Genomic DNA, 18,961 nt, shown 5'->3' on the forward strand with positions numbered 1-18,961 from the left:
TTACTAAAAACATGTTTTTGCATTGACTGCTAAGAAAATCCTAAAATGTCCGTGGCACTCTTGACAGTAACGCTATGCTCTTAACGCGGTGGTCTTAGTTTCATGGACTTTTCTCTTGAACATGCACTTTAAAAAAATGTAGAACCAGAGGAGAACTCAAAGAGAACAATTGCAAATTTGCAAATTTAACTCAAGTTGTTTCCGATTCACATCAAAACTGACTGGGCCCTTTTTCTACGTGTGTCCCAACTCTCCACCAAGTTTCATTCAATTTGGCTGGGTAGCTTTTGCACAAAGTTGCTCACAAACAACAGATACCACAAACATAAATTGATAACAATTCATATCATTCATGAAGAAATTGAAGTAAAATAATAAAATATAAAAAAAATGGAGAGGGTCTTACTTCATCCTTCTTAAATTCGACATGTGTGGCGTTTCTGTCGGCACACTCACCCTTCTGGTACTGCAGCCAGAGCTGCTGCTGCGCCTTCTTGCTGGGGAAGTAGATGCTGCAGCTGAGCTCGGAGCCATACAAGGCCTCAGACACATAATGGCTGCCATATTGTTGGAGAAAAGCCAGAAGCTCCTCACGCGTGCTCTCTGCTGACAGTGTCTTCAGCACCTTAGAAAAGCCTACCAGGTGAAGAATGAGATGGAACAAATGTCATTTGATGTCCTGAATGATGAGGAGCGGACAAGGTTGTGGCGTAGATGTGCTTCATTGCGTGTGCAATTAGTATCAATATCAAGATCTAGGAAGAGAACAAACAGTTGTCCAAATCGACAGCCAGGCAGTTCGGCAGGTGATTGCATAGGTTGCAGTGATTCCAGCATAACTGAGAACAACATGGCAGCAGAGGCAACCTATACTGTTTGTGTATTGATGAATTGACGATAAGTGACAAAATCATGATTATGTTGTTCGGATACTGACCTGTGGATAAGGTAATGGAGCTGAGTTTGACTTTGTACAAGTTGCTGCGCACTCTCCACTGTTGAATCATAGGGTAGCCCACTGCCTCACTGAACTGGGCTTCTCCTAAGAAGTAAGAAACACGGGAAAAAGTTATGGGACAAACTCAATACAATATGACAGATGGCACACAGATAAACACATTTTGAAGAAAATACAAGGTTAGATTCATAAATGAAAGAAGGTGAAATTCAAATCAAATGAAAAGAAAAATGAAATCCATCATTTCATTTGTACAGCTTATTGCACCCCCCCGTTGTTTTCCATTATTGCCTTAACATAATTTATCATCACAGTCCATGAGCCAGCTGCTCCTGGATCAATGGTGATATATAGAGCGGTTTGAAGTTCAATTGGATTGCTGACATTAGAAGTGCCAGCAATCTTGGCTTTCTGTGCAATTCAATTACCAAACTTTCACACCAGTTTAGAACTAAAGCCATGAAAGTAAAGAGCGAGGGAAATATATAAATAAATATACTGCTTACGGAAACCTTGATCCTGTGCAAACAGTTTTACACCTGAAACGTTCATGCACAGCGAAAGAAGGATAATTTAGTTTCTCTATGCATGTGTGTGTGTGTGTGAGTTCAATTGTGGAGAAAGCGAATCCCAAGTTAAATATCTCAGGGGTCAGTGTGGACCAAATGCCAATTTAGCAAATGGAAGGATTAGAGAGCAGAGGTGGAGGTTTTGAGCCAAATGTCTAACTGGCTCTGTCTTCCACAGGATGAAATGGAATGGAACAGTGAAAAAAAAAAAAAAAGGATAACAGGATGAAATAGTAGGTAGAGTCTTGGTGTTTATAAGTTCCAAATATGCAGTAGCATACAAAAGTATGGACACTGCTCGGTTAATGTGATAAGCTATCAAGAGATGCAAATGTTTTGCAACATCTTCTGGAATTTCCCCTTGGGGATTAATAAAGTATAATTGATTGAAATGCTTTTTGCAGTCAATCAAAGTAAGGCAAGATTACTTTTATCATAGTGTGTACTCAATGGAAATTCACAGTGAATTAAATCAAGCTCTCCCTGCATTTGTGAGACGTAACCCTAAAAAGAAAAAAAACCTCTGCGTGAAACCTGTACATGCACTGCTATACATCTGAATTGGTTATCGTGCTTTAGCGGCTGACAAAAGACACCTCCAGAAATCATCAAAATGGTCCAGAGATAACGTAGGGTAATGTCACAGTACCTAACAAGAAACAGATGTATCTGTACGTGCGCCCATTTATGCGATGAACAAACGTGTTCACAAATAGAGAAAAAACTAAAAAAAGTAAGATGCTCTAGTAATACAAACATTTCCAAGAAAGCAAACTGCTCGTATACAGATTGCTTTTTCTGATTCACATTATTGAAGGATTTGAATGTGGCGTATGTGTGACATCAATTCATATGCAATAACGTGGATTGTATACAGAACCATGTCTTGCAAGACAGCAGAGAGCATCGTGAAAGGCTGCCTTTCTTCCAAGAATTTCTTCACGAAATCTGCACAAACTGATCAACCATTTTTCTTTGAGATTAATTTACTTCTATGTTAGTCTGAAACAGAACTACGGTGACTAACTGAGGCGTCATCTGTGAGGAGGCAGAGATAGAACCAAAATAGAGTTATAGCACTTAAGTAAATACCTTGGGTATAAAAACACATTTAATTAATTCTATTATAGAAATCAACCGCAGCTTCAATCTCCTCTGATTCACAGCCTACGCAGTGCAGAGAACATAATGATTGTGATCAGATTCTTTTCATGAGTTTTATCAACAGAGCCAAGCAAATGAAACGCGACAGAACAAAAGAGCTAATCAGTCGTTACTTAGCGATAGCAACAATGAAGATAACTCTGTATCCGTCTGTCGTCCAGTTTTTTCCTGAGCTCTCCCCACCGGTAAAACCCAATCTGATGTTTATTTTGTCCTGTGCCCTTCATTTATATTTTCTTCCTCACTTCCTCCCAAAGTGTTGTCTCTTTGCTGCAACCTTGTTTTTTTCTTCTTCTTCTTTCAATTTCCTTTTGTAACGCCAACAGTGCTTTGTCAACCCCAGTGCCTGTACTTGTAGTGACAAATGAATCCCACTCCCCAGTCAGTATGGCGAAAGTTTGTTGTTATCCATATGCTTGTGTGTTGCGTTCTATCGTAAACCATGAGAGTGTCTTGCCGGGCTGGAAGCCAAAGTTGTGAACTGTGGTATCTCAGGCACCTGTGGTATCTCAGGCACCTGTGCTCCAGGGCGGTTTCAGGGCCAGAATAATTCATAACGAATGCTGTTGTACCTCAAAACGAGTGAGAAGCACGTAGTTTTAAGGTTCACAAATTTGTCTGGTGTTGCACGAGGAAGAAGAATAGAATAAGACTCTAAAAGAAAGGAGGGTAATACTTGCTTGCTAATCTAAAACTCTGACTTCTGAGTTGTTATGGAATACAGCATTGTATCAGAATTGTTAATGTAAAAGTGATATTGAGAACGAGAAATGAAAGAAAGAAATTTTTTCACTGCACTTACTTAACTGCAAGCATGAGTTGTCCAGTGGTTGTACTTTGAGGGAGGGTTTGATGATCATTTCTATTGCTTTTAATCAAATCTATATTTATGAAGTCAAAGACTTTGATTTGACACCACGCAGGGTTGGAGGACAATGCACACTCCCACCCCCGCATTTCCCAAAATGCTCTCACCTGTGAGGAGCTGCAGGTTGGGTAATGGCTCTGACAAGATCCCTCGACATTGTTCCTCTACTGGTAGGGGGATGACCATTAGACCATCAGCGAGCTGGGGAAAATCCTTAATGAAGTTGTTGTCCCTGAGGTGAAAGAAAGAAAGAGAAAGAAAGAAAAAATAAGAAGGAAAAGTGAGTATCCCATCTCTACTTAAGGTAACTAAAGGAATGTAAAGGTTGTGTTTAACAGTCAGGGGAGCAGCTACAAATTCTGAACTTTATGAAAACAACAGTAGTTCAGATCTGCAATCCTGGCATGCTCCACTGCCCTGTCCAGCTCCTGAATGCATCATTCAGAGACTGGGATTTGGAGATCCCACCATTGTTGTATGATAATGCTTTATGTGGTGGTCTTTTCAATTTTAACTCTGCTCCACATAATTTATAATATATGTACTAGGCTAATTGGCTGCCTAAAAGCTTCAGACATTCATAAGAATGTGTATGTTTTTTTTCCTATTCATTTTGAAAAAAATCATACATACACATTTCTTGTAATCTGTTCCACTTATGAGCGGGACTCAAATAAACAAACTGGTTGTGTCCCTCAGCTTGAGTGCAGAACAGTGAAATTCTTCCTTTTTAAAAAAAAAAATCTATTGGCACCTTGATGAAATATGTCATTGGACAAATAATCTTCAAAACAAATAGCAGGAGCCCTACAAGTGGACAGATGCTCAGCCTATACTTAGCAAATTTCTTTTGAGTAGATGGACGTTTTAGCTAAACTGAAGGAGCTGCAGTTAATTTCCCGTCAAATAGGTTTCTTGCTCCATCCTGAGAGCATGGCAAGCAGCAGTAACCCATTTCCCTTAATCCACTTTTATGGGACCAAGTCTTACAGCTCAGTCCTTGTGCTGTGGAAACTGGGGTGGGGGGGTGGGGGCTGGGGGGTAGTTCCACTATTCATAAAATTTTCTTCCCGTGTCTCTGTGCCTACTCCAACCACAAAGCCTGCTAGAAGCAATCACGGTCCCTTGGTAAGAAATGGAGGGGGTGAAAGGATCGACTCAAGGGCAGATGATGAGAGGAAAGAGGGAGAGAAGAGGTGCTGTAAAAAGATTACCATGGCTTATGCTCACAGAAAACATATTGATTTCTAAACTAAATCAGCCTGCTTTAAGCAGTGGCTCAGAGAACCTTTAGAGTGTGGACCAAGATGATGTGTAGCTCTATGGATTTTCAGGCCTCGACGTGCACTGTCCTTGACACTCTGAAAGTAGTTCCTTTCCTTTAACCACTTTGCAACACCCTTTCACATCACAGGGTTGAAAGTCAAGTAAAGAATGTGATGTTTCCCTATACAGTTTGCCGTAAAGTTGCTCGAATCAAACTAAAAAACGGACCAGATTTAGAGGTCCAAACGGGACGGACAACATTGTTAAATGTTCATTACCAAACATTCCTCTTTGTCTATCTTTGATGGATAAGTGAAAGGGACAAATCTATACATGTAGATCTATAAATGTAGATGTCACAACAATCTACGTAAATGTTAAGAGTTTGGCACTGTAAGACAGCAAGTAGGTGTTTGTCTGGCTGATTGCTTTAGGTGTGTGTCAGAGGAAACTCGCATTCATTCTACTGACAGCTCATTACAAGGAGATACATCTATCTGTGCCGCTGTGACCCAAACAAACCAATGTGGTTAACAAAATGAGCCGGTTGCTTGTCTTTTAAGAAAGATTATCTTCATCTAACACAAATGGTGGTTTAGAATGTCAAGCCAAATGCCTAACTTATTTTCCCTTGGGATGAAAAGGGACTTTTTTTTAATTAAGATTTATAATGCCTTACTCTTAATGTGCAGCAAAAACAAAATTCCAAACAATGACCACAGAAATAACGCCAATGTAGAAGTCTTTTTGTGGTAATGAACACCCACAAGTGCAAGTTGTGTTTTAGTTCGATTCCTGGGTTAAACTGTCTTATTGTTGCCTCATTTTTCAGTTAAAATGAATAGTTAAGCTTAGGGACCAAAACTATTTGAGTTGGTTTAGAAAAATATAGAATTTAAGGCAGGCTGATGTTACAAGAAAAACCTTAGAAGAGGAAGAGTTTTCTTTTTACAAAGGCCACGCTAACAGCTGGGATGGGACTTATCTCCCTGGTAACCATGTGATTTAAAGAGAGTCTAGTTGCTTTCTGTGGTGCATTGGCAAATAATGCATAAAACACAAACCACTTCACCATGTAATGCGGTGTTACAAAGTGATACTCCTTTCATGAATTTCTTTGAGACACAGCTGCATTAAACAAAGCACAATGTGCTATTACAGTGTCTAACAACTACTTCCCCGATGAAATATTAAACAGTCCTCAGTGAAAAATAAGAGCTGCTATGAAAGTCAATATAATAATTCAGATAACTGAGCTGTTTTCACAGCGGTTTTGCTCTACAGAGGAAAGCACAGATGTCATGAATTACATTGATGGTATCTTAGTTTCATTTAGGTTTGTAGTGACCGGCAACAGTAAATCAGCACGAACAATTCAAGGTCTTGTAACTGGCTCTGAAATTAAAAAAAAAAAAAAAGAAGAAGAAAACTCGACTTTGAATAATCAATCGTGTTAATTATACCTGTGTATTTGCTGCAGTGACATGACAAAGCATCAACCAAGTAAGGTTATATTTAATCTGCTTTACTAAGTTTCATCCATTCAAGTGGGCTGACACACTGGTTAGCATGTATTGTTGATACATCTGCAGCTTAATTTTTATGAGCCGTTTTCTACCTCCATCGTGCGTCTGATTTTCCTTCTCTAATCCTCTCTGATCTGTCCTTGCTTATACAAGCTTTTTTGAGCAAGATCATACAAACACCCTCCCTTTATATTCAGTGTGTCGTACACAGCAACTTTGAGTGAAAGGTCTAAATGATTCTCTCCCACAGAGGACTAGATTGGACGAACATTTGGCACTTTGGACACATTGAGTGACCAATCAGAGCGGACTGGGTCTTCTGGGTCTTAAAGAAGGGGATGCCTTAATGGTACAGGGGCTTTGATTAAATATTTCAGCCACCAGGGCTGCAGCAAAGTACAGTATGTTTATATAATCTTTAAAGACAAACAGACAAACAAAATGAAGCAGGTATGCCTATCTGAACAACAACAATCCTGATCCTGAAAATGAGCATCATGTGGCATCTTTAAACCACGTCTACCTGTTCTAGACTTTCTCCTGATTCCACTTGCAATGCATCTAAGACGCATTCTCGTCCTATTACCTCTCCCTTTTTTTTTCTTACTCTGCTTTTGTCTCTTCCTGAATTATGTGTGTACTATTTCAGTGCAAACACTTTTTAAGATGCATCTCATTATCGATCCATACTTCATACAAATAGTTTATTTCTGCAATTCACAGCACGATGTGGATTTCAGGATTTCTCCCTGCAGACACGCTGTAACAATAGTTTGCTGTGTGCTCAGGCAAGTACCCAGCGGTAAACCTGTATGGTTTGCTCTCCGTTGCCCACAGTCCTACGCCAGCGCTCTCTTCCAATCTGTTGATAAGCAACAATGAGATTTATCCAAGTCAATTTCAAAAATATGTTTGTGCATCCCTGTAACCCTCTCAGCATAAGTGGGTATAGTATATAAGTGAATGTTTTTAAAAAAAATAACAAAATGTTATGCCTCTCTTTGTGTGATTGTGAATTTATCAGAGTTTATAATATGAGAACTAGGATGAGGAGAACTGGACGTCATTAGTCGGATGCTTTGAATGTCGTCACTGATTGGTATGTGTTTGGGTTTGTTCGTCAATGTGAGAGTGCGACTGCGTCAGTGATACGAAGCATTACTTGTCTAAATATCATCAAGGTACTCGGCTCTTCACAATGAGCGGCCTTATTGAAATCTCACTGCCACATCACCACACCGATCAAACACATTAAAACATACTCACTGCATCTTAACTACAATGACATCCCACAACAATTAATTGACTCAAACTTTCAAATTGGGATTCCCATCCATCCATCCATCCATCCATCCATCCATCCATTATCTACCGCTTCCGGGATCGGGTTGCGGGGGCAGCAGCTTGAGCAGAGAAACCCAGACGTCCCTGTCCCCGGCCACTTCCTCCAGCTCTTCTGGGGGTACCCCGAGGTGTTCCCAGGCCAGCCGAGACACAAAGTCTCTCCAACATTTCCTGGGTCTTCCCCGGGGTCTCCTCCAAGTGGGACGTGCCCGGAACACCTCACCAGGGAGGCGTCCAGGAGGCATCCGAACCAGACGCCCGAGCCACCTCATCTGACTAAAATTTGGGACTTTGTGTGAAAAATTCAATCCATTACATGAGACCGTTTGTCTCTGTCATGATTTATTTGATGCCGTTTGACAATTTTGAGACATCTACAAAATGGGAGCTCATTGCACTCATCAGGTGAGTGCAAATCTCAGTATGGAACATGTTGACTTTGACAAAATACTTGCACACACTATTCATTAGGAATTTCCAGCCTTATGAACAGTTATGAGCAGCCAAACCTTTGTTTCAGAACATAAATTATAGGTGCTTCCATGCAGTGGGTTCCACACTAATTGAACTTGGCATCAAACAGCTCCCTTAATGATGAGGAAATCTGTTTCACCAAAGTGTAAGACATGCAGGATGCTCTTTCCACTCTTTTAGAAACTGCCTTTGTGGGCTGAGGCAAACACGAACAAATATTCCCTAAACCCCAAAGGGAGAGAGAATTGAATATACATACAAGTCCTTGGTGCCAAGCTTACAAAGGCCATCGCAGTCTCTGTTCTGGCTCAGCTGCTTATTGAGCATGTATAACCCTTTTAAGTCAAAGCTGAACAAGGAGATAACCCTTTAAAGCTCCTTCCTAGCACATTTTGGAAGGTTATTCCAGTGGTTGGGATCGTTTCCCTCCAAAATAAAGAGTTTAGATTTATAAAATCAACAGGAATTACTTGTTATGGGCTTGTTAAGTTATGTTGACACAAGTCTCTGTGAGTTAGTATCTCATCATTTATGTTGAGATGTAAAATGACATCTGTTAAAAGACAAAAAACATTATGACATCATGACAGCACCATCAGTTAAATATGTGTTGTCAAAGCAATGTCTGAGTTAGGCAAGTATGAGACTGACAAGTAAGAGTTTGGTATACGGCAAGGATTGTAGTTTTAAATAATCCAGCGTAATCAATTATAAAACAGTCAAGCAGTCTGAACTCTGTGGTCCGTCAATCAACAAACATCTAACTTTTCTACTGGGAAAGGAAGGAAACGTGCACTCCCAAAGCTATCCACTAGAGGCTGCTCTGTTTCTGTGTCAAATAAAAGGCTGGTGTCAATGTTGTTGCCACACTTAATATGTGGACTCCAAGAGACTTTACTTTGATATGTGGGAGCTAAAGCAAAGAAACGATGGAGTACATGCTCCCTCAGCAATTACGTGCAAGTCAATTAACAGCTGCATGCATGATTATTACATTCCACATTAAAACACCGACATCAGCAGGGCTCTTCTGTGTGCGTAAATGCAAGATCTTAGGGGTAAGTTAGGCAAAGAGCTGAAGTGCAGAGGAGATCGTTTTCAGGATGTCTCGACAGGAAGTGATTGCCGTTCTGACAGAGATGGAAAGATTACTTTTCAACTGGGATACCAGAGGACAGAAGAGTCCAACCCGTTAATGGGCTCACGTGTGCAGACAGGAAGAATAGATGGACAGTTAACCACAGAGAAGAGACGGACAGTGAACCAGAGGCTGAGCAATCACAGGGTAGTAATCCCTCGGTAGCATTTTAGGCTACAGACTAACAATGGCGCTTTAAATTGTGTGTGAGCAGCCACTGGGTGCCAGTGCAGTGCACATAGGAGAAAGGTTTGTGGAAGATGAAGACGAAGATGAAAATTGCTGCAGCATACTGGGTAAGTTGAAAGGGTGTCAGAGTGGATAAAAGAAGACCAGGAAGGAGGAAGGAAATACCTTTGCTGGTGGATAAGGGAAGAAGAAGTTTTTCCTGTTTGGCAAAAGCTCCCCCCCCCCAACAAGCTGTATGAGCAGTTTGCAGTTGGCCAGATCTTTTTTTTTGCTTTTCTCATTTTCATGGAGAAGGTAAAAGCTCATGAAACACATCACAGCAAGAACACTTTCACAGTGGTTGCCAACAAAATATACAAAGCCTCCCTCCACAAATTTGATCATATAAAGAAGAATTACGAGTCATGCAAGCTACATTTTCCAAATTAAAAAAAAAGGAACACTATCCTGCAAATCCTCATCATTATGCAGCAGGTAGATGATGTCAGTTATTTTCATGTGGTGTTCATTCATCAGAGGTCTCCTCATCGTCTTCTCCCTCCACATAAAACCTGATAACGTGCAGCAAAGGAAAATTTGACTTAGCACGACACAGCGGGTTCAGAATTTCTATTGGTTGCCGTGCTGTTGGGATTCATCCCTGAATGGGATAATTACTGAGTGTTTGATACAGTCGAGTGAAACAAGAGGCAGCACAGACAAAAGAAAAATGCTGGTGTTCAAAACAGTTGGCTCAAGCAGAAAATATAGACAAAGTGACACTATGCAAAAAAACAAAAAAAGGCCACTCCACAGCAAATTTCAAAACAGAATCTAGATTGTTTACTTGAATTTTCATTTAAAGTTTCTGTCATTCAGCATTGTTCAAAGGACCACTGGAAGAGTAGAATACAGGCTGCATTATCATACACCTGAAAGTGCTTTCGGAATTTCTAAACCACTTATTGTAATGAGTTAAAGCACACGAAAAAAACATTTTTTTTCTCTTCCACAGTACTTCTGATGGTATCCAGTGCAGGTTGTACTTCATTAGACAAGACACCTCTCTCTGAATTTGACCTATTTTTCAAAAGCAATACTTTGATTACTCCATGCATATTTCTAAAGCAATCAGTCCACCCTGTTTTCCAAACCCAAATGATAAACACACACATGTTTGTAGGCTTTCATCATTATCAGGTGCTACTTAATTGGGCAATGAGGGATGGTATGAAAAACTGATAAAAACTTTATACCAAGATGTGCATTATTATTATATGCTATAGACCTAAGCTGCTGTGGGACCTCCCATGATATACTGAGCATCTCTCCTCTCTCTGCACTCTTTACTATTCATGTGTATACATGCAATTATTTCTGTTTTCTAACTTGCATTCTTTGTTTTCTTTCCCACAGCAGGTATCCCTTGCCCTGTGTTACAGAATTTGTTTGTGTCTCTTGGATGTCCTCTCACCCTCCAACTGGTTGACGCAGATGGCTCCCCTCTCTGAGTCTGGTGCTGATCGAAGTCCTGTTAAAAGGGAATTTTCCTCACCACTGAACATATTCTCTGTGCGCTCTCAATAGGTGTCGTGCAAACATTCATCTTCAGCATTTTGCTGCCACTTCAGGACAGTGTCATAAATATGGGGAAAGATTTAAGCAGTGGGCTGCTCTTATTTGTATTAGCGCTGTCGTTTCTTTAGCTTTGCTCTGCGGTGGAAAACACAGAGGTCAAGGTGGACAAAGATCTGCTTTGTGTTGAAGTGAAACTAAGTGTTAAATAATGAAGACTGCCCAGTGCAGCTGTTGTCTAAACCTTTCATCTGTGCTTCTTTGCTATTTATGGCTTTTGGCACCTCGTCCTCTTCATGTGAAATCGGTTCTTGTCAGGCCCTCCAAGCTCTAGCCAGCTTGACCTAACGTTTAATCAATCAGCACTCTCTAAACTTGTAGCATCATCTCTGGAGGCTATGCTTTGTTGGTTTATAGGAGGACTACATGTTTGTCTGTCTCTACTGAAAAAAAGGAAAGAACGACAAAGACAGATACCTCTGTGAAGGTATAAAATAGATTCAGGAATCACCAATTAAACTGATGTTGTTAGACTGAAGGAAGAAGCTTGGAAACTGGGATAGAACCCACCCCTGCAGAAGGATAATATGCAAACACCACACAGAAAGCCCCAGCCAAGATTCGAACGGGAACAGTTTAGCTGTGAGGTGACAGCGCTAATGAGGACACGACCATATATCCATATCATCATATTAAACTGAATTGAAGTGGACTGCATCGATTTAGATTGAGTTTGCTTCAAATTTCATATTAAAGGGATAGTTCACCTCTTTTGACATGAAGCTGTATGACATCCCATATAGCAATATCATTTATGAACATTGACTTACCCCCTGCTGCGTCCTGTGAGCCGAGTTCCAGCCGAGTTTTGGAGTTGACGAAGGTAGTCCGGCTAGTTGGCTGGGGCTACAAAAATAAAGCGTCTTGCTTCTCAAAACAATGTGCGTTCAAAAGAGTAATACATTTGCATCACAAAATCGTTGTCCAGGAAAAAGTCAGACCTCACATCGCTTGGCGCTATTTTTGCCTCCCTTGATATCAATGCGTCCAGCCACCTAGCGATAGTCGCACCTGTTACGGTGTTTGCTGCTCGGAAGCAGGGGACTGCTCGGTCTGCACTTCGGTCTGCACAGTTTACATTGGACGCATTGATATCAAGGGAGGCAAAAATAGCGCCAAGCGATTGTGAGGTCTGACTTTTTCCTGGACAACGATTTTGTGATGCAAATGTATTACTCTTTTGAACGCATATTGTTTTGAGAAGCAAGACGCTTTATTTTTGTGCCCCTAGCAAACTAGCTGGACTACCTTCGTCAACTCAAAAACTCGGCTGGAACTCGGCTCACAGGACGCAGCAGGGGGTAAGTCAATGTTCATAAATGATATTGCTAATATGGGATGTCATACAGCTTCATGTCAAAAGAGGCAAACTTTCCCTTTAAGACTTGAGTTAAACTAGTTTGCTTTCTTTTTAAAGTAGCTTGAAGTGTTCTCTGTTGTTAACTGGCACTATTTTAATAAAACTTTTTGAACAGAATCATGAAGCAGCTTTATTATTTCAGGTAAAATGGACTAAAAACCAACAGAAACAAAGTGGAATGCTCCCTCCGAGTTGGGATATTGTTCATGAGTGATGGCAAGTTGGAGCGAGAGATGGACAGACGGATTGGGGCTTCGTCAGCAGTAATGAGGGCGCTGCTTCGGTCCATTATGGTAAAGAGGGAGCTGAACCAGGAGGCAAAGCTTTCAATTTACCGGTTCAACTCTGTTCCAACCCTCACCTATGGTCACAAGATCTGGGTAGTGACCGAAAGAATGAGGTCGCAGATAGAAGCAGCTGAAATGGGTTTCCTTCAGAGAATGGCTGGACTCAGGCTTAGAGATAGGGTGAGGAGCTCAGCCATCCGGAGGGAAGTCAGAGTAGAGCCGCTGCTCCTCCGCATCAAAAGGAGTCAGTTGAGGTGGTTCAAACGTCTAGTTAAGATGCCTTCTGGTAGCCTCCCTTTGGAGGTTTCCCAGGGACGTCCAACTGGGATGTGGCCCTAGGGCAGATCCAGAACTTACTGGAGGGATTATATATCCCTTCTGGCCTGGAAACATATTGGGATCCCCCAGGAGGAGCTGGAGAGTGTTGCTGGAGGAAAGGATGTCTGGGTTTCCCTCCTGAACCTGTGGCCTCCGTGACCCAACCTTGGATAAGCGGAAGACAATGAATGAATGGAGGGATGGGCCAAAAAGAGATTAAACTTACACTGAAACGTAGAGTGCTTTCCAGGCAAATTCAATATTGAAATGGGTGACCACGCAATCCTGAAATGGACTCAGCGGGTATAGAAAATGGATACATAGATGGATAAATTAACAAGTTGGTGGATAGAATTGCTGAAGTAAATTTTGTTGTGTACAGTGAACAAAACTTGAAAGACTTAAAGGTACGAGGAACTTTTTTTTCTCCAGTCTCAGCATATTCCAGACCTGCAAGTTACTTGGAGTGTCTAAGAGGACGAGATACCAAGTGCTCAGAGAGATGACCACGGTAAAGAAGGGTCAAACCAGAGCACCAATGAATTAGATTAAAAAACTGAAACATCCAAATTGAGTGGGAAGATACCAAAATATGTTTTTTTTTTTTTTTTTTTTTTTTTTTATAAGGGTTTTATTGACAAACACAGTAAGAAAAACTCTTGATGGATATGATGGATGAGCTTGTGCCGCATCAATAAAATACAGGGGGAAAAACTTTCTGTCAGGCCCCAGCAGGATGGAGGGTAGGTACTTTAAAAGGTTCTTTTCTTTCATTTTTTCAAAGCCAAAAAAGAAAAAAAAGGGTTGTTGTTGAAACAGGCAAAGTTTTACACATTTCTTTTTGTTGATAGTAGGTGCTGTTGCTGAGGCCACGCATATAATTGATCAACCTGCACTGTATGCACTATATGCATGTGCAGAGATCAATCACTGCACATGCACGACTCAAAGTGTTCCCCATGTACATAGAGACAACTGCAGTTGGGAGCTTATAAAAGTTCCTACAAATGTAGTTATAATAGACTGATCTCTTCAATTCATGAGGTGAAGACCCCCCCAAAAAAAGAGAGCGTTCTTCTTCATGAAGGTATATGCAATAAGAAATGGCTACCTGGATTTGTCAACAGTTGTCTCCAGAGGAGGCAATACAACTAATTTGGTCACCCAAGCCAAAAACTCAGGTTAGTTAATGCAATTTAAAGCAGTGAATACAAGTAGTAATTGATAGGATTGCATGTTAGTTGACCATATTACTGTATAACCTTTATGTTCATACAGAGACAAGGAGTTAAAGAACTGGTTGACAGTGCATCAATTATTGAACTTTGTGGATCTTTATCTGAATATTTTACTTGCTTACCTTTTCACACCCAATGAAGATGGTTCTATTTGTACATTCTAGAGTAATGCCTAACAACTGTATACCTCTCCAAGCTAATATTTTGAGTGACTATGCCAAACGAAGGGAGAAAACAACCGTTTTTTTTGCCTTAATCCAATTCAGGGTAACGGGGGGGCTGGAGCCTATCCCAGCTGCTATTGGGCGAGAAGTACACCCAAGACAAGTCGCCAGTCCATCACAGGGCCACACACAAACAAATAAGACAAACAACCATGCATGCTCACTCATTATACAGTCATTATACAGTCAATTTAGACCCACCAATTAACCTAACATACATTTAGACAGTGGGAGGAAGCCCGAGTACCTGGAGAGAACCCACGCTTCCTGTGCATGTTCATTACATACAGACTCACACATACAAACAGGGAGTTTTCTGTTGATATGTGTTTAGTCACTGAATGTTTGATATTGAAGGTTGAGAATGTTATTCGTAATTTTGAGTTAGCTGTTTGTTACAATTATTAAAGGCAAGAATCACCAAGCGAGTTAGGGAAAAAGGTGACTACTAATAAGAGTTGTCTGCTAAATCTGTACACCTAACAGTTGCAATAAGTGACAATAAATGTGTAACCTTAGAATTTGCACTGAGAAAACTAAAACTCACACGGTTAAATATTCATGTTCGAGGCTCCATGGTATTGTGGTTTGAGTGAGAGCGTCATATTTGTGAAAAGAATGGACGCAATCTGCCTTGCAGTTGTAGAAAGTTCTTAGACAAGCCTTTAAATATATAGAGAAGTGAGAGGAAGTTTCAATTGTAAAACATTTAAATCAACTTCTGAATGAACATGGATGAATTCTACTGCTTCATCATATACCGTCTGAATTAAACATTAAATGTGCCATCTCACAGTATCAATCAATCCAACTGGCTCTGCTCCTGTCATTTGCTCTACCATTACTTTGAAATTTCTGCCACACTTGCCCTTGAGAGCCATCCACCAATTTGTTGAGCTGCACAATCAAAGATTTATGAGAGCTGGGTGCATAGCCGATCCAGTTGCACCTAATATGCTCAACAGCTGTAATATCTCTTATTTTAATAAATGCTTGGTGCTTGTGGGGCCAGTCAGAGTACTCATAACAGAGATAAAGCACCCATTGTCACCCAGGGCACAGGCCTGGAGGAAAAATTAAAGACTTATTGCAGGGCAGCATACACCAAAAGGCTAATTCGCAGTGTAATAAAACAATCAAACGTGTTTACCTTGAGAGTTGTGTTACAATCTCTTATTACAGCTGCAGCCATGGCTCAGCTGACAAATGATTCCACAGAGAGGAGCAGATCTGGCAGCATGTCATGGCCAGTATTGATTGGGCTTGGGAGTTGATGCTGTGAATCAAAAAGCCTCTAATGGAGCGGTGGAGTTTGTTTTGAACGACTGCGTGCATGTGTTACCACTGCAGGTAATTGCACGTACGTGGAGACATTTTGAGTAAGATGACAGGGAAACGTGTTACCAGTGTTTTCTCGTTGTGTGGTGTTATATTATACAGTGTTTTTGTTAAGCTCTCTGCTCTGGATTTGCTCTCTCACACATACGCACATATACAATCGTGTATACAACTGAAATACACTGTGAGTGTGTGTAGACCTTTCCTTGGGCCTCGATATCTTTTGGCCACAGGAAATTGTGAAAATAGACGCTGGAGGCAGGGAGCATTAACCTTCAAGATGACACTTGCTAATGTAAAGTGAGGGAGCGTGCAGGCCAACTAGCTGGGGAACTTATTAGAGCCATAGCTTTTCTACTTTTCTATCACTTCACCTGCATGTTTTGCTTGCAACAAACCTCCTCCTTCTGTATGTCTGCTAATCCAAGCAGAGTCCACTGTCTCTCTCCAATTCCCTCACCCTTTTAATTCCCTCTTTTTGTCTCTAATACACCAGGGGATTATGTTTACTCGTATGGTACAACAGTGAAGGCGCAGGATAGTTTTGCTGTCCCTCGTTTTGTCAGAAAAAAAATAATAATTACACTCAGAAGACAAAACAAATTGCTTATTTTCTGTCATTCTGTCTTAAAATCTAAGGTGCCAGACTAAAAGAAACATTAAGAAGGAAGCTACTTCTGAAAAGCTAACAGAAGACCTGCTGCAAGCTGAGGCTGCCTGCAAGAATAATTTTTGTCTGCTCTACTTTATGATACAAAAAAGATAGACAAAAGGCTTTTTGGAGTCTCATCCCATTTTCATTCCTATAACCCTCTGCAGTAATAGGCCAACAGTGGGTGCTGTTTGTAATATCTTAGTTTATATTATGATTTCAAGGTGATATGAGGGCATGATTAAATGCTATTATGTTATTTTGTACTTTCAACGTGACCTGGCTGACTGAAGGAGAGCCGTTTCCTGTAGTGACCATTTGGAAAGGCAGGCTATAGAAATCATTTCACAGGAGGAGTAATTAGCTGCTTGATGATATGGCCTTGCATAAGTAAGTGTGGGCAAATACTCAATGTAGCAAGTTTAATCTAGTTGAATAAAACAAAAAAATAGCTTGGGACGTGCATCTATTTATGAATTCATGCTCGTGAATAATTCATGACCAGCAAATTTACAGCGCAAGGTGAAATTGGAAAAGCAGGGCAGAGTGATGGCGACAGAAGGATGGGGAAGGAGAAGAGTTAAGACAGATAGTCGTCCAGAGGGAATACAAAATTCCATGGGCCGTCATCCTGCAGCTCAGTTCTGCAGTTGCTGTTCATTAATCAATACTAAAAATATCTTTCCACTAATTCCAGAAGATTTGATGCAGCTTTCCATCGGTCAGAGTGATAGATACCCAGACCACTTTAGAGGACTGACATTGTTAACTCTGCCCTTTGAGGCAAGTCCATCACGTTTTGAGGATTTTATGCTTTATATTCTCATTATCCACCAAACAGTATTGATTTACTGACAGTGACACATGTAAGAGATGTTATCAGTCTTGCACGCCCACACAACAGCATCACCAGCTATGGTAATTACATTTACTAAATCATCGTAGGTGAAATGTGCAATCTAAATTCTCGAGGTTAAAGGTTATAGAGAGAAGTTGACATGTGGTTGGTTTTTCTAGGTAATAATCTCTAGAGGACAATAAAAAACATCTCTCCATCAATGACTTGAAACTTTCATTTGTATGATGAATTAGCCATTCAGCTCAACACAATAACAAACTCTGCTAGCTCATCTCCAAAGACATCACTTCCTCAATTAAAGTATTTCGTTGTAGGCTGACATCAGTATTTCCTACAATATAGTCATATTTCAACATTTAACAAAAATGTATACGCCACCTTAGTAATATTTGCTCATCTTGTGAGTCATAGAAGATTTGGACCCCGTGACAGCAGGCACTGTGTTTGAGAGCGGCTCCACTCTGCCCCCTGATACAGACTGACAAGCTGACAATTACTCAGAGGGCTAAAGTTCGACACACTGCCATTCATGCACACTTTCACACCTATGGATCTCTGATCTGTGCAAATAAATCCTCCAACTGTAATGATCATATGGGAAGTCTGGTCATATCTTTAAGTATGACCAAAACACACAGCATTTTCAAGACCCTCATATCACAGCGGCTTCTGAGTTATGTTCAGCCAATAACATGACAACACTTTATCCATACACTTTTATCACCTCCTGGTTGGGGTCAGACAATGACATATCTTGGTCAGAATTAAAAAGGGATCGTGGTTTGAGTTAAAATGAAATTTTGTGCAACGTGACCGTAACTCACAGATGCCATTCTGCTGGTTGCTTAGCTTGCATGCAAACGCATCATGCTACGGTGAAACTTTGTCACTTCTTGGTTGGGTGAAGCCAATGACTTTGTTTGGTTTGAGTTCAAATCCAAAATGCTTGGTAAGGGTTAAAATAGGATCATGGGGAAGACTAAAATATATCCTTTTTTACAACCAGAAAATGCCTTTGCAGATGCCATATTTACTATTCACATGCAGTTGGTCTCACAACCGCTAGAGGTTCAAACCTAATTGCAAGTCGCATCTGCCTGCATGACTACCTTAAAGGAGAAGTTTTTTTTTTGTTTTTTTTTAAACCTGGACCTTTTTTCTGGCACAAAATACATTCATGTACTCACCGATAACAGTTGATGAAAGTCAGTGTCCTTAGATCCGCGTATGAATGTATTTTATGCCAGAAATAAGGTCCAGGTTTAAAAAAAAAAATAATCGAACTTGCCCTTTAATGCAATCTAGTGGTTTGTGCCAATTCTTAAAAAAAAACTCCTGAAATCACCTTTTGTCTACATCTGAATGACTACTACTTTCTCACCATCCTGCATGCTTAACAAACCTCATTTTGCTGCACTGCTGCTATCTCTTTTATACTCTTCATCCTTTCTTCCACAATTACTCCCTCCTAGTGCTTCAACCTCTAGCTTGGGCCTCTTGATTTAGCTTTTTCTCTTTCCATTTATTTTCCTTTTTATTTTCTTTCTCAACCCCTAATCGCTGCCCCCCCACCCC

The 18,961-nt window shown here is 40.6% G+C and overlaps 1 protein-coding gene across 2 annotated transcripts in view; it reads right to left on the minus strand.

The window, feature by feature from the left end:
- The window catches only part of astn2 (astrotactin 2), a 285,626-nt gene that overhangs the window by 64,385 nt on the left and 202,280 nt on the right, over positions 1–18,961 (minus strand). For both annotated transcript variants that reach the window (XM_075456540.1, XM_075456539.1), the window contains exons 14-16: positions 3,667–3,791; positions 938–1,042; positions 457–636 (exon numbers count right to left, since the gene is read on the minus strand). In XM_075456540.1, the coding sequence (XP_075312655.1) occupies positions 457–636; positions 938–1,042; positions 3,667–3,791 (410 nt within the window). The remainder of the gene's footprint in view (positions 1–456; positions 637–937; positions 1,043–3,666; positions 3,792–18,961) is intronic.

This window comes from Odontesthes bonariensis, chromosome 22 (assembly GCF_027942865.1).
Source record: "Odontesthes bonariensis isolate fOdoBon6 chromosome 22, fOdoBon6.hap1, whole genome shotgun sequence".
NCBI lineage: Eukaryota > Metazoa > Chordata > Actinopteri > Atheriniformes > Atherinopsidae > Odontesthes > Odontesthes bonariensis.